This window comes from Chaetodon auriga, chromosome 7 (genome assembly GCF_051107435.1).
Source record: "Chaetodon auriga isolate fChaAug3 chromosome 7, fChaAug3.hap1, whole genome shotgun sequence".
Classification (NCBI taxonomy): Eukaryota; Metazoa; Chordata; class Actinopteri; order Chaetodontiformes; family Chaetodontidae; genus Chaetodon; species Chaetodon auriga.
In genome coordinates, this window is record NC_135080.1 from 8,173,104 (window position 1) to 8,200,414 (window position 27,311).

Consider the following 27,311-nt stretch of genomic DNA (forward strand, 5'->3'; position numbering starts at 1 on the left):
GAAGTGGAGTGTTTGATACAGTGAAGGGGAGCCATGTTGGAGATTAAGTGAGACCGACTTGTCCTGGGCTGACACTGGACTTATCACACCAGGCCAGGTGATGATTTGATGCTTGGAAACGAAGATAAAACCGAAAAATCAGTTGTTAGACCATTGTGGACGGGTGAAGGTCTTTATGTTCGAAGCAAATTTACAACTTTATGCACCTCCCAGTGGTCGCTCAGTGTCACATTGCAGTCACGCCACTTCTCTGTCAAATTGGCTGTCGGAGTGGGCAGCGGCGCTACCGTACACACGAGTAGAAGCGGTTAATATGCATTGCATGATAGACTGTGAAATGATAGACTGTGAAACTCATGACACCTACACTCTTACTTTGTTTCTCTCCTTCATTCCTTAAACTCTGACATGACAGCACTGACTCAAGCGCGAGATGAATTAAAAAGGACTGGAATGACTTATCAAAAAAGCAAAAGCTTGCGCCATAAATACTTCATTGGCTGGATGAATAGCTGAAGGTGACAAGCCTAAAGCCCCTCTCTGAATACAAATTGATGTACAGTAGAGCTGGAAGAACAACCTGAGTGGAGAATTGTGTTTTTTTAATGCATGAAGGCTCTCTGCAGACAAATGCGAGCGTTATGGTAATCTCTCATGGGTTGCGTGCTCCTGTTCTGCAGGCAGAGCTGCGACTTGTCATGTAGCTTGTTTTGAATTTTAGGGACAAGTGAGAAACTGAAGGCTTGTGACCTTGACAGTCTCCTCTCTCCTGTTTCAGATGGGAAAAAAAAGTAAGGATGAAAGAAAAATTTTGCAGTAAAAATAGCCTCTTAAGTGAGTCAGAAAACCTCATCCTCATCCGTCTTTATGAAATATGTGTGAATAATGGCAATAACCGTATGCTAAGGCATGCGGTAATTATTCAGATGCATAAATCACCTTATTTTCTCAGTCAAAAATCTCATCACGAGCACAGAAGACTCGCCCGCTCTTTGTTTTGCTCAGATAAATTCCAAAGCTGTGTCAAAATATGATAAATTTTTCATTATGCTCCCCTTTACACTTTGTTCTCCTTTAGCTACAATGATGCAGTGAAATATTAATGACAGGACACACATTCATAGTCATGGTATCTCCAACTCTGTTTTTCTGGTGCCTCTCCTGCTGCTTATGCTTCTTTCCTGTTGTTTCATAATCAGATCAGCGTTCATATCGCACCCAAAGCTGCCAAGTGGAAAAAGGAGCAAGCTCAGTCAATGAGATTATGAATGTATGACTGCTTCTCTTGTGTGTTGAGGAATGTTGCCTCCTTCAGAATACCGTCTAGACGTGAATGATAAACATCCCAAAATGGCTCTAACATGTCCTAATTCTAACAAAATGACTAAACACATCTCTCATCCTCTAGGTGGTGTTTCACTGTGACGCCAGTGGGAGTCGCCTGCCTCAGCTCTGACTCTCTGACCGCCAGCTGATCGGGATGCTGATATGAAACCCGCGATGGAGACCGGGGCTTGATATCTGGTGAGTTTGTCGTGTTTTCCAAGTCACTGCGTATTGACTGTGAGCAGTTGCAGCTCCACCTTGAGCTGGGGCAGCTCCACTGTAACTATGCTGAAACTGTTGTGCTAGCAGTGGTGCATCAGCAGATTGAAGATGCAGTACTATGTAGATCACCTCTGGGAATTCGTTACAGAAAGGACTACAGAAACTACAGGTGCAGAGCAGAACTGGGTCAGATTTGCAGATGCGCTTTCGTTCTTGCAGCAGCAGCATTTGTCGTACACAGTTTAAACAGCCATATGGGTGGAGCTCGTCAAATCAGAACCAGCTTTATAGGCCAGGTATGTTTAGGCAGGCTCTGACTCAGGTTTCCAGCAGCTCTCACTGCTCTCACACACAGTGCACAGAATGCTACATTTACTGTACATCTAACAGAGATAAGCAAACATAAAACTATGGCTATTATGTACAGACAAGTAGATATGAGAAATATGTGCCGTATACAAACAACAAATGGACGACAACATGCAGTGTCTGCAGGGTTACAAATACTGTGTGGGAGTGTACAGGATAAATATTGCATGACTAATGTAGTAAGTAACTTTATATGCCTACATTAGGTGGTTTATGGACAGTATATACAGTCTGCATAGATTTACATTTGACAGTAATGGATAATATGTATATGTTATTGCACAGTCTGTATATAACCCTGTCATGCACATTATTTGTAAGTACAGTAGATGTTTTGATATTACAGGCTTAACGTACTGGGAGTTTTTCCTGACAGCACACGTCTGATTTAACAGTTCATGAGGGCGATGACGGGAGGAAAGAAACTGTGTCAGTTTGGTTTTAGAAGTGCAGGGACACAATGAAGTGAGAGGTTTTTCAGCCAAAAGAAAGTAGTATTTGTAAAAATTTATGTCACTGTAACAATTAATTACTGTAGAAACAGACTATGATGCTTTCCATAATAATGGTTGTAGAATAACAACAACAACCACAATGAATAACTTTTTATCCTCCAGACAGACAGAGGTAGTAGTACTTTTTCCAGCCTTGAGCAGTGCCTGCAGTCTTTCTCTCAGACTGCATACAGCCCCCACAACCTCAAACAATAAGACAGAGGAACATATATTTAGCCTGAAAGGCAAAACACGGGGCAAATAAAGCCACAAAGCACCTGCTCCACTGCTCACTGCTGTTCCTTTGAGCTTATTGCTTTGAGCCCATCACCATTTTTATCATCTGCTCCGTTCTCTCATCTTAATTTTGACAACTGCACAGTAAGAACTGACTGTTCAGAGAGATTTTAGTAATAAAATACCCCGTTCTCTTTGGAAATTCTGCCATGGAGTGCATGTTCGTTTTGGTGCACTGACCTCTGTATCACCTGCCAGAGAGCCAGTGATGGAACACTTCATGTCCAGGGTGTGAGGTGTGATTTTACCTGCTCATTTCCCTGAATTAGGAGGTGTACAAGCATTTGGGTTGAGCAGATTAGCACCAATGACCTTCTCTGCAGGCCTGACTGTCCGTTCAGTGTACACTTCTCAACTACCAAACACAGAGTGAAAGGCAAAGCCCACCCATCAAGCACCTCTTGACTTGCCTAACTTTGCCAAGTATTTCAAATTATTTGACCCATGTGTGGTATAAAAAGGTCCTGTGTGGAGTTGGAGTGTAATTGACTGCATCTCTAACTAACCTGAAATGAGCCATAAAATACTCTTTGAAATTCTGCAGCAGTACATAAACCCAGCTTCATGTTTCAATCATACATCATATAGCATGAAACTATTAATTACAGTCCGGTACATGAGAGGATAGAGTTAATGATCTGTGCTGCATCTTCAGCGGGCAGTCAGCCGAGAATAATTGTGTGCATCTGAAGTGCAGTAGGTCCCTGTATCCCCTTAACATCTGTCTGCTGTACTCAGAGTAGGTTTGCATCCTGAAAATGTCATTGCACCACATCTAGGCGCTATATCTGATCCAGCCTGCTGCCAGTAAGAGTATTTTGCTGAGGGCTTAGTTTTAGGAAAAGGTCTGAGCAATTCCCCCTGGGGGAGTTCAGTAAGCAGGGGGGGTCAGGGGTGATCTTATTTTGCCTACCTCTGACCCGCCAGAACCCCTGTGGTTTCTGCGGTCAGGAGGGCATCACACAGTGCTGAGAACAAAGAAATATGATGGCTCCCACTTGCCCTCCTCTAGTTCAAAGGGAATGGCAGGGCAATGCTAATTAGCCATCTTGTGTTACGGAATTGAACATAACTGCTGTTCCCTTCAGTGTTCCCCCTCCCCCTCGTCGCCTAACAAGCAGCATCTACAACAGTCATGCACCCTGCATAACTCTGCATATTTTGTGCACCGTGAGACATCCTGTTCTGTGTCTGTCCTAAAAAAGAAAATAATTCCCATCGTTAGATTAATCCTTTTTGAGAGAATTGAATTCGCACTTCCCTGTCAAGTAAAAGTAATTTGTGCCCATATATATTCTTTGGACATCTTCGCCCAGCTGTTCTTTCGAGTGTAGTTTAATCCTGGTTGTCAAGTTTGAGGGCGATAAGCGGCGTAACAACAGGATTCCCCACCAGTTCATCTCAACTTGAGCGAAATGATGGTTCTACAACGGAAAAGCTGTGCTCTGTAAGTAGATAGTGAATGCACGTTTTTAATCAGGGATCGCGGGGAGAGTGATGAGGAGGTCAAGTTATTACCCTCACATATTCAAAATTCTAGTGGCGGCAGTGTGCATATGCGCCTCCCCTCCCTGTCTTGTGTTCTGTGGTCTGCCTCTCTTGTCAAAGTAATCTGAGTCTTGCAGTCAGTGTTTCCTGGAATACCAAGTACTGAAGGCAGTGACAGGCAGCGTCGAGCAGCAGCTCGGGGTGTTCTTGAGGTTTACAGCACGTTGCCATGTTGAGCTATCATCTGCACCTGATTCTTGTTACCACAGCTCTAATCATCTACAGATATTAAGCTATCCACTCCACGTCAACCTCTTCTCAGAATAACAAGGGCTTTGTGGATTTGAAGCAGTGTAGCTGAAGCTGTTTCAAACAATGGTGGAGGGAAGGATGGTAAAATCAAACACACCTGCGTGCGTGCGAGCACAAGTCAGATACAATAGATGCGTAGCTCCAGGGGAGGTGTGCTCAGCGTCTTGGTGCTGTCTCTCTCTTTCTCCCTCTCAGTCAAATATCTTTTTGTTCGTGCAGATGCACTCAGGGTTGGCAAACACATTGAAGACTGAGTCACTTAAACAGCCTCATCTTGACACACAGCTGACTCACAGTCTATTGATTTCTTCATACATCATATTCTTTTGTACTGTTTGTTGTTATGTATATATACAGGAGGGAGGCCATTGTTTGAACTCATTCGAAGCACATATGTTTGTCTCGGAGCAATGTTATACAATTAAAAATTCAGAGGCATGGTTAATGACGTGTGGAGGTGCAACCTTACTGCATTTATCCTTAGTAGTTACCAGAAACACAACTGAGTTTAAGAATCCATTTACAGTAATGGCCAAGAATAGCACAAACAGTGTTTGTGAGCAGGAACAAGCTTGTCTCCCCGAGCAGCAAAATAGAGAACCTCTCATCTGTGTTGTCATGCAAGTGTAAAGCCCGGAGCTCATTCATTCAAAATAAAAGGTGCATTACATTTTGATGCAACTTTTACTGCTCTGCTTGAATCCAAAGAGGCAAGCTCTTAACCTAAAAAGGTATCCGTAACCACGGAAAAGTTTTCTACTCACAGTTTATAAATTTATCATTTCATTCACTGTTGCAGAGATCAGCAGAGCATCCCAAATTACAGAGCAGGACAAAGTCGTGGTGATCAGAGACAAACGTTACTGCACTTATTTAGAGTTCTGTGATCCAGACAGAGGTGTGCTCAGGCACTAGGAACACCCATTTAAAGACTGAAAATAAAATAAATTATTCCCCTGGGGCAACCCAGACCTACAACACATCTCGACGAGGCTCAAGTTAATTATGCTGCATCGTGTATGTTGTATGAATATTGTATTATTGGTGCTTTTTTAAGAGATTCAAAGCTTTTCTCTTAAGGTGCTGAAATAAATTATCACCGAATTTGATTATTGCCTTCTATGCAAATAGAGTTTGTTTATTTAAAAGGCTATTTCTGAGTATCAGATCAATGCCTTTACCACCTGCTGTGCAGGGACATAAACGGAAACACACCTGCTGTGCTCCCCTTACTCCTCTTTCATTGTAAATGTGAATGCCTGAACATCCTTCCTCAAGTCTCCACCCTCTGCTCTGTCAGTGTTTGGTGAAATAATATGGCCGGTATCCATGTCAGTATCTGTGCACTGGTCGAAACAAGGCCGTGTCAGGAGCCCCCTTTTCTTTCATATCATTTACCAAACACAGCGTATGGGAGTAGGCCGCATGATAGTGGCAGACGAGTAGCTGGTTATGAGCCACAGCTCCTCCATTGTCTAGCATGCTGGAGAAAGAGTGGGAGCCCCTAAAGAGGCCTGGCAGAGTCTCTGCTTCCATCTGCCTGCATGCCTCGCCATGGAGCCCAGCTCACACCACTTGAGATTATACTCACGTCCAAGCTGTTACTGTAATTTGCATTGGCTCATAGGCAGAGGAGAGTGAGGAGGAGGTGGAGCTGCGCATGAGGCAGGGATGTTATAAGTGGTCCTGGCAGCACAATGAGCTTGCCTGGGTGTAGTATTATGGACAAGTGGCATGGACAGAGCTATATTAAAGTGCAATAATGGCACCAAGCAAGTTGCCCTGCTGTCCAAGATTATAGTCTGTTTTAGTGCAGGGAGTAAATTAGAGAAATGTAGTGTTTGAAACTATCCCAGTCACATTCAGTATTGGTGTCGCATGCTTTATAGCTGCATTATTCTCAGTTCATTCCCAGAAGCTGTCGGCAGCGGCATATGAAAACTATCAGTCAGAGTACATGAAGCAAATAAGAAACTAATTCTGAACGGCGATGCCTTTTGTTATGTATTCCACCAATTAGCAAGTGATATGTTCATTTCTTTGTGATTCATTTAGATGAAAGGTCACGCACCTGCAGAACACCCACGCAAACACTGAGAAAATAAGCATTCTCCAGAAGAAAGGGCCACGGCCGAGGATCAAACCGAGAGACAAAAATACGCGAGCTCCTGCGCTGCCCTCCCTGTTTCAGATCACACATCAAACCTGGGATGCGATCATAACGTCTTCTTTGAGAATTCATTCAAATCCAAGGCAGCGGCTTTATTTACAAACCTCTTCTCTGAACCGAGCAGGCGTCTGCATTGAATGTAGCAGCAGCACTCATTTGGGAGATGCTGAACATGTAGAAATTGCTGGATGTAGGATTTTTGAATGAAATTCACGTTTTCTCCAATAAAAGGGAACAACACCAAAAAATCACTTTAGGCTCAATCCTACCAAATGTTCTCTGATGTCCTCATTTTTCAGGCTTGATTTGTTCCTAACTTGATAGCTTTTGGACTGCAATTTAGTTCAGCAGCTAATTTATCAAATTTACTAATTAACTACAGACAGACAATAAAGAGCACTTTCTGATAATGCCATCTCTATCAAATAGGTTGGGAACTAATTATTTATGGTACAGCCACAAGCACAAGGACCTGTAATGAATTAATGCTGGTGAAGTCACTGCATGTGCAGTATTTCATGTTTCCTGTGTAATAACATCAACCAGTGCAATTATTTCAGTCAATACATCTTAACCTTTTTTGTTATTTTGGAGTTACAGCAAATGTATGTCCAAGGTTAAGAAGCTGTGCAAGTTAAAGTGACACTAAGACAGAAGCTGAAGTATTGTGAAGACGAGGCTGGAGGTTCAAATGTCAGATGAGTTTTAATCAGTTTTATTTCCTTTGGCGAGTTTGTAAGACATCAAAAATTCTACGTGGCAGTTAATCAACACCGACTTTCCGTTAAAGAGAAAGTAAAATGTTCCACGCGGATTCAGATATATTAACTTTGTGCACAGCGATGAAAAACAGAGTGTAGATTTAAAAAATAATTATGTGACTGGTGAGACAGCTAAATATGCCTTTCAGCTTCAAATAACAGGCCTGACAGGTTTGTGTCGAGGGACTCACAAAGTGTGGCATGAGCCTGTCTGCAGTCATCCTAAACATTTCATTCACATAATTGCTAATTATACAGCTATGTCATGGATTTAATGTGTTGCCCTCATTTCCCCAAATAGCTATAATTGAAGGCACAAATGACAAATAATGATTGAATTCGCTCAAGAATATCAGACTTTTTAAGCATGCCGCCTATTTGAACCTGGGATGTAGATAAAAAATGCAGACTTGGGTCATAATTAGATTTTTCTTTTGACACATTTAATACAAAATTTAAACAATTAATTGTTATCATGTATGTTGTGCAGACCCATTTAATTAAGCTAATGATTGGCATTAGCTTTACAGATAGGTTGTGCAAACTTAGAACATAAATGGAAAAAACTCCACAGAGTAGCTTGAATTTGAATGTAGTTTCAGGATAATTTGAGTTATTTCAGCCTGGCATGTTTCCCATACATGTGGCTCTATGTGTCTCTATGCTAACTCTGCACCGGCCACCTCTGTTGTAGATTTGGGAAAAGGAGGATTTGTGCAAAACCCCATATATTGGGGCAAGTTGCACAAGCCTCCTACATCTTTCCAAACAGATGTGAATCATTTCAAATTCTCGTCTCTGAGGCTGACTACAATTAAACACAGAAAGTAGACGCCTGGAACGGCCATTATGCGTAACTGCATTGGGATCGACACAATAGTCACATTCATGGGAAATGCTGCAGGCTGAAATAATCCTTTGAGGATTATATTTTAAGAGTACATAAGAAAAGACCAGCGTGATGCCAGTTCTTCATGGTGCATCCCAAACAAAAATAAAACAAGATCAGAATGATACAAAACATGCAAATGAAGAAATACACATACGCAAATGCTAATCCAGTACTAACAGTTTTACAAAAGCAACTAGTACACAGAATTCAAGAGTCACAGTAAACAGCCAAAGGGAGCGGGACGTAATGACTGGCTCTTGGTGATAAAATGATGTTGTGGGGAACAGCCAGTGCGCACTTTAATTCACTTCATTCTCTTGGTACAAAGCCAACTGTAGATAAATCCACACCTTATGTGTATTTACTGCCCCACTGCCACCGTGTATGTATTGACATTGCAGGGTGCTTTATTTGACACAGAGACAGGATTAGTGAAGCTCAGACGGCCTGCAGTATATATGAATATAATAACCACAATATAGGTTTGACAAAAGTTCTGCCTAAACCTGCTTTACACAGGCTTTCCTGTGAAGTGTGTCAAATTGAAGCTGTGGGCTCTATTATTTATGTGCGCTGAGTGAATCACATGCAGTCGTAGTTGTCTGTTCTGAGGTTGTAACACACACTCCTGAGCTTTGCAGCCCTGAGTGAATTTGGGCCACTGTCTTCTATATTAATTAGAGCTGTGTGAGTTTCTCATTACTTCGTCCAGTTTTCACAATAAATGTATTCATGTGGAACCCATTAGTAATGAATCTCAATTGTTTTTGTTAATTAAATGATGGAGTAGACATAAAGGAGAAGGTAGACATTGGATGTTTACTTTGTATTTGACTCAAGAAACAAAATGATGAATGGGACCATCTGCATTTAGGAGGGTGTGGTTGGTTGGGAGGAGGCACAGTGCACTAGTTCAACAAGACAGCGGTGCTATGAGCTAAATGCTAACATCGTCATATGCTGGTATGCTCACGGTGATAATGTTAACATGCTGATGTTTGATAGGTATAATGTTTACCATGTTCACCATCTTAATTTAGCATATTAGCATGCTAATTTGCACTAAACAGGAATGACACTGGTTTTGCAGGTATTTGGTCTTGAAGTAACATATTGCTAAATGAAAAGTCACACAAATGTTATTCCAGTTCACGCAGATTCACTGCAGTCCATCCAACAGGTTTCACTCAAAGTCATCAATGTTGACCTCATGGTGGCGCAGAGTCCCACTTTTGTCCCAATCCAGTGTGTAAATGTTGAGATATTTCCTTGGATACTAGAAAACTTTGACCTGCTGGTGGCACGAAGGAGAAAATCAGGGGATCATCAGAGTCATTAAGATTCATCCTCTGGACACAATGGATTTCTGGACCTAATTTCATGGCAATCCATCCAATAGTTGTTGAGATGATTCACTAAAACCCAGAAATGTCAATCTGATGATGGGGCTGGAAGACAAGTCAGACAAATCATCCCCTGGGGACCACGAGTGTTTGAATTAAATTTTATTGCAATCCATCCAACAGATATCCAGTAGATATTTCAAACTGCATCAAAGTGGTTTCAGTAGCTTTACCGTTCATGGTAAGAACACAATTCCTCCGTCATAGTGTGAGTGCGTGCGTGTCTGTGTGTGTGCGGCCATATGTTTTGTGTTGTATGAAAATCCAGATCTTTGCCTTATTGTACCTGATTTAAAGGAATTCATTATTTGTGTTTCCATTGTGCGATTAACAGATGGTGGACATTGTTTGCTTCAGACACGGCTCCTTTGTTATGTAACAAGCCTGTTGGTAATCCAGCTTCAATGCATGACAAAAGCTTATATTAATGATAGATCAGTGGCTGTCTTGTAAAAATGACTGCATTGAATTTCAACAGGGAAAGGTTTCAAGTTCAGCCATTTGATACATTTTCTGCTGTGTAAATCGGCTCTTCACTATAGTGTGTTGAGGCAGTGAAGCACATAGCAGGCACACATAGTGCCTTGCAAGGGTACATACAGAGAAGGGATCAATACAGTATAGGATCCTTTGGAGGAGGATTTGAAACTAACTGTGGATTGCTCAGCATCACTGTTGCGCAAAGTGGCACCATAAGGCACCAATTCAGAGGGTACATTCAGCTCGTTTGCACAGAGCGAGCAGGCATGGAGCCACTATGCTAAGAGACGAGAAGACATGATTCAAATAAAGCAGCAAGTCAGTGAATAAAGTGATATGTGTAGAGGACAAACAATGAGGAAATAACAAAACTGTCATCACATGGGAACGCATGCAGACCCGATATATAGAAGAGACAATCATGCTGTTCTTGTAAGTCACCAATACTTGTAGCTGGATTTCAAAATAACTAAGCCTTGAAATAGAAATCCCATAAGCTGTGTGTCACTCAGAATCACTGTCTGTCTTCGTATTGTTTGCTAGCAGCTCCTGCTTTTATCGCGGCTTGTTTGTCTGTGCTTTTCCTTTTTATTTTGGACAAATACATCGCGTGTACTTCAGCAGTCTCTTGGAAGGTGTCAGTGAAGCTGCTGCATGAAGAAAAGAGCAACCGCCACACTGTGTGCTGCTGAGGTGTTTGTTGATGTCGGGATATGCTACCTCTTAAATTAAAGATGCAGAGTCAGTGTCGATGAAGAAAATGTGTCGGTGTGTTATACTTCATTTGCAGGTTATTCATATCATTCAGTAGTGGAAAGTGTATTTACTCAAGTACTGTACTTGGAGAGTTTTTGCACACACTGTGGGAATGTGAGAAGCATTATTGCGGTCCCTCTATATGTTCTGTACATATGGTGTAATCGACGACAATAAAGTTGACTTTGACAAAATTTCAGGCAGACCCTATGTATGTATATATATTATATTATCTACCATATTATATATTTTATTCGCTACATTTATTTGGCAGTTCTAGAAGATGTTAAAAAACCTATAATGAGCATTAAAATACAATTTCTGTACAATAAATTCAAGCAGCTTACATCAATGATTACAATAATCCAGCAGTATAACATGTAAGAGTGTAACTCTGACAGAGCTTCTATTATTCTCCCAATAATAGTTTCATACCTGTGTGATATTTTGAATCCCAGACTTTTACTGGAGTATTTTTGAATTGTGGCATTGCTCCTCTTACTTTAGTCAAAGATCTTAATGCTTCTTCCACCACTGATATTATTAAACAAGAAACAGTAAAGTTCATCTTTATCATACTTCCTGTCTGAGCCTTGCTGTGTGAATTAAGTGCGAACTTCAAAAGGACAGCTTCCTCTCTGAGTGTGAACCTCTGAAAAACCTCTCGCAGCAGATCTAAAGTAGGCAAGTGGCCATTGTAAATGGAGGGCAGCGCATTGTCCTATTTATTCTATTAATCATGACAGCTAACAGATGGAATCCAATCAGAGGATTTTTTAGCTCAGTTGTGGAGGCAATTTGTGCATCAAGTGGATTGACTGGGACAGCACCATATCTAATAATTCTATTATGCATCAAACGGTGCTCGTGATTAATGAGGCTGTTTTAGTGAATAATTCAGTGCATGTACAGCAATCAAGATTCTGCGCAGAAATGTAGTATTTGTGGAGCAGGAAACAATCACTTCACACGGACAAAGCGCTCCTATGTCCTTCATGGAAATCAGTTCTCTGATTATTGGAGTGGTCTGACATATGGAGTGTTATATAGTATGATTATTTCTGCAAGTTGTCTGATGTAAATAAATTCTTAATAAGAATGGTGAGATAGACCGCCGAGACGGCAGAGCTGAAATGAAATTATTCAGACGTGACCGTCGATCAATTATTTTTGCTGGAAATTAACTGCTTTCAGCGCGTCACCTGAATACTTTCCCGTTTTCTTTGCCTTCTGTGGTGGTAAATTAGGTGTTTGTAGGACTGTTGTTCACAGAAAACAAACAATACAAATACCTTAGGCTCTGAAAGATGTGTAATTTTTAATATTTTCTGACAATTGATTAATTAATCAAGAAAGTTCATCAGCAGATGAATTGCTGCAAATTTGCCCAGAGTCTCCAAGACTGTACACCAGTTATCAAAGTAAATACTATGTGACACTAACATTTCCATGTTATTTCCTTTTTGAAGGAACGCTTGTTACTCACCAATTAGCAGCTAAAATTCAAGGTTGCGCACTTGAGAAGTAGTCATTTGTTATTTTAACGTTAAAAGCTTCATTTTAAAAAGAGCATCGCAGTCATTTGTAACTGCGGCAGCGTCTTTTGAGGGTTGCTTGTGTCTGAGGGGAGGGATTCAATTTAAAAAGAACAGGTAGAGCAGCAGATAAAGGCTAACAATCAATCACCTAAGTGTTCAATCAACAAGTGACGTGCATGACGATACTTACGCAGCACAAATGTAACCCTAATGTTCTCTGGCTTGCTTTGGGAAGCTCTTACAATTACATTTTATGGAGCCACAATAGTTTGTGCTTCTCAACTCCTCTTCATTGAAAGTTTTAAATGGGACGTAATTGAGAAGACCGGCTTTGCATGCAGACATAATTATAATATGCAAATGCTCCTCCTGTTTACGACGACACCCCCCATCCCCCTTGATGAGATGCGACCAGAAATCCCCGGGGCGGTGGATCCTCAGTTTAGGCGTCCACTGGTGGAGACAGAGCTGACTCCAATGAACTCGGTCTGTCAATAATTATGCCAGCATCCTGACAAGAGTAGCACAAGGGCAGCTAGCAGTTCACTGCCGGCGCCGTCTAATTGGCGTTTACGGTTCTCTGACAAAGTCATGTCCAGAAAGCATCCTTACAACGCAGCGGCTCTGGGCAGATGTTTTTCTGAGCAAAGGACACACTGGCATTGTTTGTATTCAGTCACTGTCGTCAATGTCACTTTCAGAATGTGCTTTAGCTTCAGCTACTTGAACTGTAATCCAAGGCTGACACTAATGGTCATTTATTATTGCTAAACTGATGATTATGTTTTTTAATTAACCAGTAAGTGTGTGCTCTTTAAAATGCCATAAAATACTGAAAATGCTCACCATAATTTCCCAGAACCTTAGCTGGCATATTCATATTGCTTGTTTTGACAAAATATTCAGTTCACTGGCATAGATGACAAAAAACAAACAGAAAATACGTCTCTACTGTCCACCTTAAAGAGTAAATGCCAATCAATGCTTAAACATATCCAATAATACATGATAAAGCAAATAAAAAAGACACAAATCACTATTCAAGTAAGAAATCTGTTGCTGATTCATTTTTAAATCTGATTTGATTTTGAGACAAGAAAGGTGGCGAGTTCTCACAGCTGAGGTGAAGGTGATATTGTACATTTATGCCAAAAAAAGATCAATCAATCAGCCAAATCGCTGCAGGTTAATTTTCTGTTAATAGTGTAAACGTTTCAGCTCAACTGTAATCTCACATGAGGTCAGGTTTTACTAGCCAGTGGTGGTTCGGTGGAAAGCTGCCCTCTTAAAGGAAGCTACTGTCACCGCGTCATGATGTCAAGGTTACACCAAGCAGGTCATGTTTCATTCTGAATGAATACAAGATGGCGGATAATAGCACATTCCTGTACACTTTAATATGGCAGCCAACATTCATGTAAACTGTGGTGTTTCTTCTGTGGCAGTTCTGTGATTTATCAGAATTTCTCAGTTGTCTTGAATAGCTGTTGAATTTGTGAAGCCCTCACTTCTCTCTGCTTATTTAATTATGAGAATATCCTGGAGAATTCACGGATACCCTAATTAAAATCTCCCAACACGACGTGGGTGTAACCGAGAAGGTGAAAAAGCAAACTGTTTTGGGTTTTTTTTCCTCCTTGTTTTTTCCAGTTTAGAATAGATTGACTTCTGATTTCATGACTTCATCTCTGACGTCATGAAGATGCATTATCATCCTGGCTGCTCGTCCTCTCTAATGTGTAACATGGATGCTACAGTGAGTGTTAAGACTGCAGCAGCAGGAAGATGTTCCAGTCAGAAATAGCACGAGCTGTTTGAGACGCCATCTTTCAGCTTTCGTTTGATTCCTCCTGCATTGTTTATGATGCTCTCTAAGCTCTTTCTTTGAGTAGCTGATTATTTAAGAAATTGCACTTACTTGCAGTACTCACTTGTGTGTCCTCTCTTACCAGAGCTCCATTGTGAATTCGTGAACTGTAAGAGCATTTTTAAGAGGAGTTTTATCTTTTGCTCATGTTTTCTGTCAGTGTGTTTGAGAGTACACACACTCATACACCTGACCCTGAAAACTAAGTTAATTTATTCCTTACTTTGTTTTCTCCTCTTGGGCTCTTACTGCGCTCTGTCTTTGTTCAGTATATTTGCCTGTATGTTAATGTGCAGGTACAGCACATGGACGTGTACATATAGGTGTGTATCTGTATATATTCTCTGGTGTGTGTGTGTGTGTGTGTGTGTGTGTGTGTGTGTGTGTGTGTGTGTGGGCGGCTGTTTGCTTTAATGTGCTCACGTGTACATGCCTTGTGCAGAACTGTGCTTGTATGTAAATACAGTGTTTTCTCTTTTGTTTGGTGAAGGATGACATATGATAATAGATTCCTTGTTCAGGAGCAGGATCACAATGATCCAGCTGATTGTTGTGATCAGCTATATGCCATTTAGGGCTGCAATTAATGATTATTATCATTATTGATCAATTCATTTATTATTTTTTAATTTTTTAATTAAAATGTCAGGAAATAGGGATCACAGTCTCCCTGAGCCCAAGGTGAACAAATCTCTTGACTGCTTTTTAAGGGCAGGTTTATAAGCATACAAACACAATGAACTCAAACTCAGGGCCGATGAGTTTTCACTCATGAAACCCGAACCCACCAACCCAACGAGTCATGCCGACAGTCCACCCACTACCCACCATACTGCAGCGGTTTGCAGTTAGACGAACAAACATACAGAAACCCAAAAGATAAACAAATAAGTAATATTAAAAAGGTAGAGGAAGAGGAGAAGGAAGCAGGAGGGAGCTCAGCTGTACTCAGGCTCAGGCAGAATCGTTAAGTCACTTATGCTGTCCAGAAAGGGTCTCCCAAAACCACCAAATATTCTATTTACAATGGAATAACAAAAAAATCTATATATCATGAGAAACTGGAACCAAAAATGTGCATAACGTAATAACTGGTTATCAAAGCTCTTTCCAGTCATATGACTAATTGATTAGTTAACTGACTAACTTTCAGCTCGAGTTAGCGTCACAGTTTTTACCTAGTTTGGTCCAGGAGGATCATCTCCACACAGCCAGATGTAAAGCAGAAAGATTTACAAGCTTTATTCAAGATAAACTATTCAGTTAAGGTCTGAATGGGCACCATGGGACAGAGAACTCCCACACAGTCGATTAAAGGCCGGCTCCTCCCACGAATGTAGTGTACGTCTGCACGCATGGATAAAACAAACCTACAACAACACATACAAGCAGCACTGGTCACCTTATGGCTCAGCATCACAATGCACAGTATTAGATAAGTATAATCACTCCAAAGTGAAGGAACTGCTCACCTAAAGGAGGTATCTGACCGCAGTATGAAGCCGTCTTCACCGACAGCCAGCAGCACGCCCTCCCTCTCTTCCTGCTGTCACCGCCGAGGAAAAAGCAGCTTGTTATCTCCCACAACCTCCAGCATTTAAATTAACTTTTTTTTTTATTCATGCTTGTTTTCCCACCCACTCAAATACACCTCTAATACAGATGAGAGTCATCACGCATTAGGGTCCACAGGGAGAGCTGCTTAGCTCTCAAATATATCTGAAATGTCTGTACTAAGTCTGATGTGAATTTTAAGCTGTTATGTTGAAGCAAAATTAAAAAAGATAAATGAAATAAAACTTGTTATTAGCAGATGTTCAATACTAAGTATAAATATATTTGTGGATTAATGAGATTTACTTCTTTCTACAGATTTCTGTTCTGCAGAATGTTTCTCAGGAATCAAAGACCCATTCAAGGCTTTAACTCTGACTAGATAATATAATATTAATATTTCATAATAGATGAAATTCATTACAAAATAGAATAAAAATCTTAATTATTTGGGGCATATTTGTCAAAAACAGACCATGTCATTTTATCAGTGCTGATTCTTGATCACTGGCCAAAAAATTTGATCCAGATTCCACATCTTTCATATGCAGCTCAGATCACATATTCAGGCGTTTTCTGCAGGCTTTTTCAACCATTCAGAGAAATTCAGCCTTTTGCAGCCAGCGGCAACAAATGTCAGAGGAAGCTCGATGGATTTTGGGCTGTGGGATGGATCCAAATTTAGAAAACTTGAGCATCGTGTTGAATGTCACGTTCGCTCCTGGAGGGCTTTGGGCGGGTCCACATCTTCATACTTTAACAAATTATAATGCTTATCTCACTATGTACAGACGTAAGCAGGGATCGACTTAAATTAGAGTAAATAAAGTTAGAGCTACGCTGTGCAACCAGTTGCTAAAGCTGTCTAAAGACCCGAAGGGTATGCAGATTTTTCCCAGCTCCATATGCGTATATATAAAGCATATATGCATGCATGACTGTATGTGTTTGTGTGTCATAGATGGAACGGTTTGCATGGGTGTATGTATGTAAATGTCTGATTTTTATTTTCTTACTTATTTCCCGAATGTGTCCGAATGTGAACACAAACTCAATTAGAAAGGCACGTGTCTAATCAATCTCAGTAATCCCCTGTGAGAGGTTGTGCTCCTCCAGTTCACCTTGTGTCCCCCCCCCCCCCCCCCCCCCGTTGTCTACATATCGATTCGGTGGCCGCTGCTAATATGAAGCAATAAACCAAAAATAGAAAGGAGAGGCGGAGCTGCCCTTTTCTTTTAATTCCACTTGGTCATTCATACATCTGTTCACGTCCCCTCTTACCTCCTCAGCACGGATTGAGATTGACGCCTTGTTTTTCGGGCAGCTCACCATCATCTTAATGCAATTCAAAGACCTACATTCTACAGCAGAGTTGCTGTGGCAACAAAGTCCCTCCCCTCCTCCGTGAGATGCTGAGAGATCAATAGAGTATCCTCGACGGTGTGGCAGGAAATGCTCTGGCACAGATGGTCCTCAGAGAAACCATGAGCTTTGTGGCCTAGTTAGCATCTGAAAACTAACACAATCAAGGAAGGTCACTATTATATTGAAATTTAGAAACATGGGCCACAATATTAAATCCAGTCTGAGCTCTGATGAAAGTCTCTCACCGGACTGCAGCTCTTACGTCGGAGCCTATTTAGCAGGAAGTATGATCTGCACTGCTGTAGCTTACTTAATTGTTTAGCTTTCCCAGCGTCTTTAAAAAAGGAAATCTGGGGAATTAATTTAGACAAGGCAGACGCACCGAGCTGCCAACAATAAAGGAGCATTGTTGAATAAATAAATTCTGTCTGGGGGGTTTGGATTTTTTTTTTTCTTACTGTGTGCAACCTATTGTGTGTGTGCTTTCTGATGGAAATGGTTTATCGTGTATTTTCTTTGTTGAATAAATTGCATGAGAGAATTTTTTTTTTTTTTTTTTTTTTTCAATTTCAAACAGTTAAAGTGGTTCTGTTTCAGAGATGGAGAGCCTGAACAAAAAGGTAGAAAAGTGTGGATGCAAACAAGCAACAGTTCAGGTTCAGTGTCTTTCTTAAGTACAGCTGAAAAATCGACTGAAATATAGCATCGAGTAGAAGTCATACAGCTGTCAGCGTTGACTAAATTTTATCAACCAGCTTTAAGAAACTATCCCACCGGTTTGAACTCGTGCTTCAAGCTGTTCCACTTCCCTCAGAAAATGACATCAGACAGACCCAGATTTTAATGAGAGCTCTGATTGGACAACAGTATTCATACTTAACGAGGTGCCCTCTTGTCTGTCAGATAGTAGCCAGCCAGCAGAGTGTGTGTGTGTGTGTGTGTGTGTGTGTGTGTGTGTGTGTGTGTGTGTGTGTGTGTGTGTGTGTGTGTGTGTGTGTGTGTGTGTGTCCGTGCACAGAGAGCACAAACGCAGAAGCAACTGGGAATTTTCACTGCTGGCTGACAAAAGCAGTGCAGGTTGATGTAAAATGTCAGCAGCATTTCTCACTCCTCTCACTATCTCGAACATGCATAACAACTCTTATCAGACCCAAATTTGTTTTGTTGACGACATGGTTTAAAAAAAGTGTTTGTGCCAAGCATATGAATAAGTTCAAGCTTGAGAGAAGGAGGAAGAGAGCTTGGCTTGTACTTTATTTCTGCTAAGAAATTTGACATGTGGTATTTAAAATATTCTAGGTTTTTTTTTTTTAATCAAATTTAATTTAGGACTATTGCTGCTTCGAGAATTAGATGCTTTTGCTTTGGGCCCAATGGGGGACAGAATTGCTGGTATTAAAGACATCAGCACCACCTCAACATAGTGGAAGAAGCACAGAGAAAAAGGCTCTAAAGCATCAAAAATGGTGAAAACCAGAGGCAGTTTTCCTGTATGAATTAAAGTCATAATGCTGGACGCCTGTTGAGTGACACATTGGATATGTTCGGGATCAGAACTGTCACCCTGTGGGGTTGGATGGGGTGGTGGGCTGTAGCAACCCTGATGTCATTCTCTAAACCTAGACAAGAGCAGTCAGTTGTCATCCCTTTACTTTATCAGCGTTAACAGGCTCTCTCATCAACAGTGAAGCTTAAGGCATTCGCAATCAAGCTGGATGCCAAGGAGGGTAATAGCACTGACAATGTAGCATCAGCATATCACCGTTTGTGCTCCACTGAGGTCTCTTATGGTTATTATAGCAAAGGATCACTTTTTACTCCTGTCACCACAGGCGTGTTCTCTCCAAGACTGAAATCAATACCTCTAAATGGGAATCAGAGAATCAGAACATCCTCAACGCTCCCATCAGACAGACTCGACAACAAGCCGTATTCCCGCCATTTTCACCTTTACTTTTTGTTGCCGTGATTTACATGACAGGTTTCTGTCTAATTTCGCAGTACATCTGCGAAGCATAGGGCGAGCAGAGAGCATGAAAAGGTCATGAAAATCCTTGAGCGCTGTTGACAAGTGCCCTTTCCTACCTTTAATTCTCCATCCTGACATGGAAACTCAGAGCAAGAAAAACACACAAGCCTTGTTTTATGATGGAAATGTACATGGCATATAGTTACCTAATATAGGAAAACTGTCTTGATCATTCAAGAAATTACATGGTTCAGTGGTACTGCAGCCATGGCAGCACAAAAACATTCTATTATTTCCATTAAAAGGCTACAGAGGCATGGGCTTCTGAGTGTTGGTGCAGCCTTTCATCATCCCAGGTGCCATTATTTCAGAAAAGCTCCATTTCATTTCGTGATTGATACCTGGCTGGTAGTCTCAGCAATCTTGGTCAGACTCTGGATTTTTTGCAGCAGGCTCTCATAAAGGCTATGATGCTATTTATTAATTCAAAGATCTCTATTTTTTGACACAGCATCTCTCTTATTTCCCTTTGTCTGTCTCATGTGCAGGACCTGGAAACGGATCAACAATGGAGCGGCTGGTTGTGTGCGTGCTGCTGTGCGCCGCTCTGGTGAAGGGCTACAGCTGCCCCGGCCGCTGCATCTGCCAGCACCTCTCCCCCACTCTGACCCTGCTCTGTGCTAAGACCGGTCTGTTGTTCGTGCCCCCCACCATTGACCGCAAGACGGTTGAGCTGCGACTCACCGATAACTTCATCACCATCATCCGCAGGAAAGACTTTTTCAACATGACTAGTTTGGTCCACCTCACCTTGTCCCGTAACACCATCAGCCAGATCACCCCCCACGCCTTTGTGGGCCTGCGATCCTTGCGGGCGCTCCACATGGATGGAAACCGCCTCAGCGTGATAAAGACTGACCATTTTAAAGGCCTCATCAACCTGCGGCACCTCATCCTTGGGAACAACCAGATCCACCAGGTGGCCCCCACCTCCTTTGATGAGTTTGTCTCCACCATTGAGGACTTGGATCTTTCCAATAACAACCTGCGCAGCCTTCCCTGGGAAGCCATAGCCAGAATGACCAACATCAACACGCTCACACTAGACCACAACCTGATTGACCACATCGGAGCAGGGACTTTTACGCTGCTCACCAAGCTGGTCCGCCTGGACATGACCTCCAACAGGCTGCAGAAGCTTCCGCCAGACAGCCTGTTCCAGCACGCACAGGTGCTGTCGGACGCCAAGGGCTCCAGCTCCTCCACTCTGGCTGTGAGCTTTGGCGGAAACCCTCTCCACTGTAACTGTGAGCTGCTGTGGCTCCGCAGGCTAACCAGGGAGGACGATCTGGAGACGTGCGCCTCACCAGAGCACCTCATGGACAAGTATTTCTGGTCCATCCAAGAGGAGGAGTTTATCTGTGAGCCTCCGCTGATCACCAAACATCTTTCCACAAAGCCCTTTGTGATGGAAGGGCAGGGTGTGACTCTTAAATGCAAAGCCGTGGGTGATCCAGACCCAGATATTCACTGGCGGTCACCAGATGGCAAGCTGGTGTATAATAACTCGCGCACCATCCTGTATGATAATGGCACTCTTGATATTCTCATCACCACACTGAAGGACAGCGGGGCATTTAATTGTGTGGCATCCAATGCCGCAGGCATCGCCACAGCTGCTGTTGAGATCAACATGATCCCCTTACCCTTGTTTGTTAACAACACAGGCCACATGCGTGAGGACCCCGGCCTCTCAGACATCACCACCTCCTCCAAATCTGGCAATGACACCAAGGGCTACGACAAGCAGGACAGGAGGGTGATGGTCACCGAGCTGACCTCCTCCTCCGCGGTCATCCGTTGGCCATCCGAGCGCCATATTCCCGGCATCAGGATGTACCAGATTCAGTACAACAGCACGGCAGATGATACTCTGGTGTACAGGTGAGTTATGGTGGAGAGAGTGGCTGGATGGAGGGAGGGGAGGGTGGTAGAGCTGGGACATGAGGAAAGGTGAGACATCTGGAACTACCATCTGGTGAATGACACAGCGGTACATACATTAATGGCGGATCGGCACATCCCAAAGATGCAAAGTGATTAAGTATGTCCGAAAATAAGCAGAACCCCTATAGTGTAATCTGAGGAAGAATATTTTCTATAAATTAAAATGCGTGTAATTTGCATAAAAAGCACATTATGTGATATTTACAGATTCAGTAAACAATTTTCAATCTGTGATATTTGCAATCAGCTGAATGGACTGCGGTGTCCGACTCTCTAAAGGACCAAAGGGCCTTTTCAGCATCATTAAAACATAATATGACAATAAACAATATTGTGAGGGCCAGCTACTTCACTGTATGTAACCATTTGTATCATTAGCAAGTGTCTGGATTAATTGGTTGAAACACAGAGTGTGATTAGATGTGGTTGTTTCGTGATAGGCTCGGTCACAGTGGTGGAACAAGCATTCAGATCATTTCCTTACTGGAGGTAAACTACCACAAGCACACTGTAAAGATACTCCATTATAAGTAAAACTCCCGCAATTAAGTATTATCAGCAAGTAAAAGTACTCGTTCTGCAGTAAAATTACTCATCATCCAACGTAGGCCCTTTCAGAGAGTTTTATTATGATATGATCTTTAGTATTGAAGCATTAACAGCAGTATCTTAATGTTGCAGTTGAGATGGAGCATATGGTATTATTTATACTATTAACATATATAATCATATTTTGCAGTATGTTTCGTAAACTTGAAGGAGTATAAAGTATCATGCTATGAAAATACGTCAAAAACTCTATTAATTTACAGCACTTGAGTTATTTTCCACCACTTCTCGGATGCAAAAAACAGGAATACTGCAGAAGCACCAAGTCAATATACTGTATATGTTCAGCTGCAGTGTGTAATGTATAAAATGCAGATATAAAAAAAAAACCAAAATCAATACACCTGTGCTACAATTAAAATCTGCTCATGGTTATGCAAAATGAGCCCACTCTTTTTCAAAGCAGTGAGTGAAAACATTTGCGAACCTCATAAAATACAGTTTTAAATATGAGTTTAATGTGTTCCTTCTGCGTTATGTGACGCACATGAACTGAATCTGGTATACCGAGAAGGATTGCAGGATTTACGTATTCATGGAGCGAGTTAATAATAGTGGTCGACTTTTTTTTCATAGAATTTACCAGGTATAATGAGTCGCTCTCCTGTATAATTTTCTCATCCAGTTTAGGCATGGAGCTGAGTGTTGTTTTGTCTTTAGGTGGTACATTATTACCTACAAATGATAACCATCAAAGCCCCCCTTTAGGGAAAAGGAACAAGCTTCTAATTATATTAACACCAATGTTGACCTGAAGACAATGCCTTTCTCCGTTGTATTTAGAGGCGCGTAATCTACCAGTTGCCAACAAAATGTGACCTTAGGTATTCACACATCAAAACTGCCTGCACATCATGCGTCACTTGTCCTGCAGCCTGCAGCTGTTGTGGCATATTCTTTAGACAGCGAACCTCCTCCGCCTTGTTTATCACCTTGCAGTTTACCCTCGCTGTCGTTTCATACACAAACCCAGTGGAGCAACTTCTCGCTGCTGTTTTGTAATATAACATATTCTCTCATAAGTCAACTTTAATGAATGTTGTGCTTTATGTTTGTCTACCAGAATGAGTGATATTTAATGCCAGAGCTGCGATGGCCCTGTTGTCTTTTTGTTGTGTGCAACTGACACCTTTATGTGATTTAATACACCTTATGCAAATCAGTAAATGTGGGCGTTGTAATTCCGATGATTAATCGTCTACATCTTCACCACAGAGCTGTGTTTCTTTTCTCTGCAGAATGATCCCATCTACCAGCAAGAACTTCTTAATCAATGATCTGGCTGCAGGCCGGGAGTATGACCTTTGTGTCCTGGCGGTTTACGACGACGGCATCACATCATTAACGGCCACACGTGTGGTCGGCTGTGTGCAGTTCCACACGGCCAGTGAGGTCAGCCAGTGCCGCTTCATGCACAGCCAGTTCCTGGGAGGCACTATGATCATCATTATTGGTGGTATAATTGTTGCTTCAGTGCTGGTTTTCATTATCATCCTGATGATCCGTTACAAGGCCTACAGCAGCCCGGAGGACAGCAAGACCAAGGTCAGCTCCAGCATGCACTCCCAGACCAATGGCAGCCAGCAGCGGCTCCAGCGCTCGGCCTCCAAGCAGCCCTCCGACGAGGGCCAGCGTGAAGCCCAGGGGCCCAAAGAGTGCATGGCGCTGGTGCTGAGGGTGGACAGCGAGAAGAGGGAGGATCCAGCTGCCACCACTGCCATCCTGGAGGTGGAGCTGCCTCCCCTGACTGCAGACAAGATGAAGAGAAGAACCAGTCTGGATGCACAGCGCTCTGGCCCACCATCTGAGGACACGCAGACGGACAGTAGCCTGACGGGCTCCACCATGTCCCTCTGTCTCATAGGCCCCAACGCTGGCAGCAAGGAGGCTCCCAGGCTCAAGGACAAGAAAAGTGCCCTGGCCAACATGGGATTGCTCCCTAATGAGCTGGCACGAACTAGGCACAGATTCTCTTTTGACGGAGGGGATTACTCCATTTTTCAGAGTCACAGTTACCCACGCAGAGCGAGGACGAGGTGGCACAAGTCCACCAACCAGCTCAACATGGAGTCTTCACCGCTCGCCAACAGGAGAGTTACATTCAGCAGCACCGAGTGGATGCTTGAGAGCACAGTCTGAGGAAGAGCGGTGTAGCCGGGGAGAAACGAAACAAACAAACAAAAAAAAACGCTCAGCCACACGCAAACATACACATGTAAAAACACAAATGTGTCTACATGCCATACGACACACACTTTTTCTCTTGCGCACAGCAAATGATAAACACAAGCACATTTACTTAGACATGCAAACTTTCTGTGAGTTGCTGGAGAAGAACACAGTCTCCCTTCATCCTGCCTCCCCATCATACTCCCACAGAGGTTTGTTGGCCATGTCCTTTCTTTATGCAGCAGTGCCTTATTCTCAAAAAAATGTACGAATGGAGGATGCTGCTCACTGTAGTCATAAACCTTCCTCTCTATCATTGCCTCTTGCCCTGATAACAGGAAGCATCTCTTTGGATTTTTAATTTTCATCTTTTTCCCGTGACATGCCAAGGGAGTGTGGCATTTGGATGTGACTGTTTAATTGTTTTAAAAAAGAAAAAACGAGAAAAAAAACTTCATCATAACTGTAAGTGAAACAGCCAGGTATCCTGTTATGTCAATCATGTTTTGGGTTCTTTCAAAAAAAAAAAAAAAAAAACTTTTGCACAGAAGACACGAGATACAAGGACAAGTATCACCACCAGTCTATACAATAATAATAATGAAAAAAAAAAAAAGAACAGGATTTTACACGTGCCGATTTCTTATGTTAGCATAGAGAGGACGGACCTGGAAACCCAGCGTGGATTCCTCCTTGATGGTCGGACTGTATGATGTTAAATAGGTATTGTTCCAGATGTAACTGTATATTAATCGGTTCTGTATCTGGCTGGTCTAGATAAAAAGACGACAAACAAGACATATATAAGTATATTAAAACATTGGTGTATGTGTACTAACTATGTAAGTAAGTAAGTCATATGTCACATGACTTTTTACAAAGCATTTGGGTGTTGGCTGCAAGTTTTTACATTAAAAACCTGTGTCATCACACCTCTCCCTATTTAGTATGTCAAAGTTTGGACCATTTATCCCCTCTTGAAGGGTATTAAATTTTTTGTGTGGGTTAACTGTATCCGTGGCGTTTTCTTCTTGTGCTTTAGGAGGAGCGGTATGTGTCCACTGCAGGGAAGGACACATGCATTGACATGATAAATATTTGATTCCCAGGACTATTTATAAGGCTTCTGTGAAAGCTGCACAACGCACACGGAGCAGAGTGGGGTGTGGGACGTGATAAGTGGATGTGATGCTGAATTCAAATGCAGCCAGCTGTTAGTAACAAGGGTGTAAGATCTGCTGCTCCCACTAGGGGGCGACAACACAAAGGGCTGTAAAGTGCCCATTGAGCTGCAGACTGCAGTGAGGATGTTCTAATAACTAGCACAAAGCCTGTTTTTAAGGTTCGGCTTCGTCTCAAGCCGACTGGAAGCTCAGATCTTGATCTCACTCTACTTAAACGCAACGTGTTTTGCGCTTACAAGCGGCAACCGTTGATAAGTGGTTTATAACACGTTATAATGTAGCTATAAGCAGAGATGAGGACATTTAAATTAATATCTCAAAATAAAAAAATATATATGAAGACATTTTTGTATTATCACAACTGTTATATTGTAAATCATTAACAGCTTAATAAGGAGGCGTTAATAAGGAGTCAGAGTTGACAAATCAATCATGAATATTAGAATGTGTTACAAACCAATCCTTGTATTCTGCATATAAATGCTGAAAACAGGGGTGAAATATGGTGTTACCGAGCAAGGCGTGACAGCGGGAAAAGATTCGATCGGGCTGGATGAGGGATATTTGTACGCTGCTGCAGAAATCACCCTCTCCTTCTGATTACAGCTACTTAGCACATGCTGAGATGAAATGGAGCTGCATGGACAGCAGAGAGATAAAACGTGGAGCAGAGAGAGATAAGTCACACTGGAGCTTTTCGGTCCTCCTATTTGCATCCTCAGTGATGGAGAGGATTGAGTCTAAGATCATCCCGTCCATTTCCCTCAACACATTTTTCAGCCAAAAACCTTTCACCTAGCCTGAATTACAGTTTTTTTCAGCGAGAAGAAGAGTTAACTTTAAGGTTTAAATGCTCAGCCATTAATGTGTGGCGCACACATTCTTCAACCTGTGTCCATGTCCTCATTAAATACTGATGGTTTCCAGTCTGGAAATGTGCTGCTGACCATTTCTCACAGCAGGAGAAGCATTTCTGTCTGCTGCTATCTATGACCATTATTCAACACGAAATCTGCTTAGGCAGGCGGAGGCTGAGATTTCACCCAGTCTTAAAAATTGGCCCGGGCAGCCAAACCAGCAAACACTGGGAGTGGAGCAAAGTGTGTTGTGTCTCATCAGCAGTTCTGAGTGACTGCAAAAAAAAAAAAAAGTTGATGAGGGTGATTTTTTCCCCCACTGAAGATCCCATTTTATGTTTAATGCATAGTAATGTGTGTTTGAAAAGTCCAATTTGAACATGGTTCAGTACGTAAAGTCTTATCCTTGCCGGCCATGCTGTCTGCTCTACAAGATTACAAACCATTTTCCAAATGTGCTGAAACTCAAGATGCTGATGCAAAATTTGTAGCAGCTTTTTCTGTGACTGATGGATTTGATGGTGCCGAATGGATCCTTGTGTTGCCTCGAACTTGCATGTGATGTTTGCATCTCTGTCTGATTTTAACAGACTTCACTTTTAAATTATTTATTTAGAAATTCCTGAAAATGGAGTAAGTAAAGACATTTTATACAGTTTCTGTATCAAACACTGTAAATCTGGACGGCCCAGGCCCTTGGAAAAATCCGAAATGATACTGTGACATGCTGATGTTTCCATGCTAACCTCTTAATTTAGCATGTTAGCATGCTAACATTTAGACTGAGCAGAGGTTATATGGCCCTGAAAATCAATCGCAGTTCATCATGACAAAATTTCAGGGCAATCCTTCCAATATTTGTTGGGGTGTTTCCGTTAAAAGTATGTGCCAACCTCATGGTGGCGCTAGAGGAAAAGCCAGAGGATCACTGAAGTCATCCTCCATGCAGGTCTGGACCAAAGGCAGGATGGGTGTCCGTCCAGTAGATGTTGAGATAATCAGGACCAAACTCAACCTTGGCTGAGAGTTTCATTAACGGTGGAAACATAATGACTTCTGTCTTCTGACGCATTTGCAGAGACTTGCAGACATTAGCAGAGAGTCGCGCTCTGCAGTGATGAATGGATTGGACAGAGTGAGGTGCACATACATATTCCATCATTTATGATGCAGCAAGAACAGAGTTGCTGCTTATAATTATTTTGTGGGTAAGTTGTGTAAA

General features: G+C 42.1%; 1 protein-coding gene across 1 annotated transcript in view; it reads left to right on the forward strand.

Annotated features, from left to right (window-relative positions):
* lrfn1 (leucine rich repeat and fibronectin type III domain containing 1) overlaps nucleotides 1–25,057 on the forward strand; it is a 135,876-nt gene extending 110,819 nt beyond the window's left edge. The window contains exons 3-5 of the mRNA XM_076735761.1: nucleotides 1,409–1,524; nucleotides 19,812–21,207; nucleotides 23,118–25,057. Of these exons, the coding sequence (XP_076591876.1) occupies nucleotides 19,832–21,207; nucleotides 23,118–24,018 (2,277 nt within the window). The 5' untranslated portion in view covers nucleotides 1,409–1,524; nucleotides 19,812–19,831 and the 3' untranslated portion in view covers nucleotides 24,019–25,057. The remainder of the gene's footprint in view (nucleotides 1–1,408; nucleotides 1,525–19,811; nucleotides 21,208–23,117) is intronic.
* The last annotated feature ends 2,254 nt before the right edge of the window (nucleotides 25,058–27,311 follow it).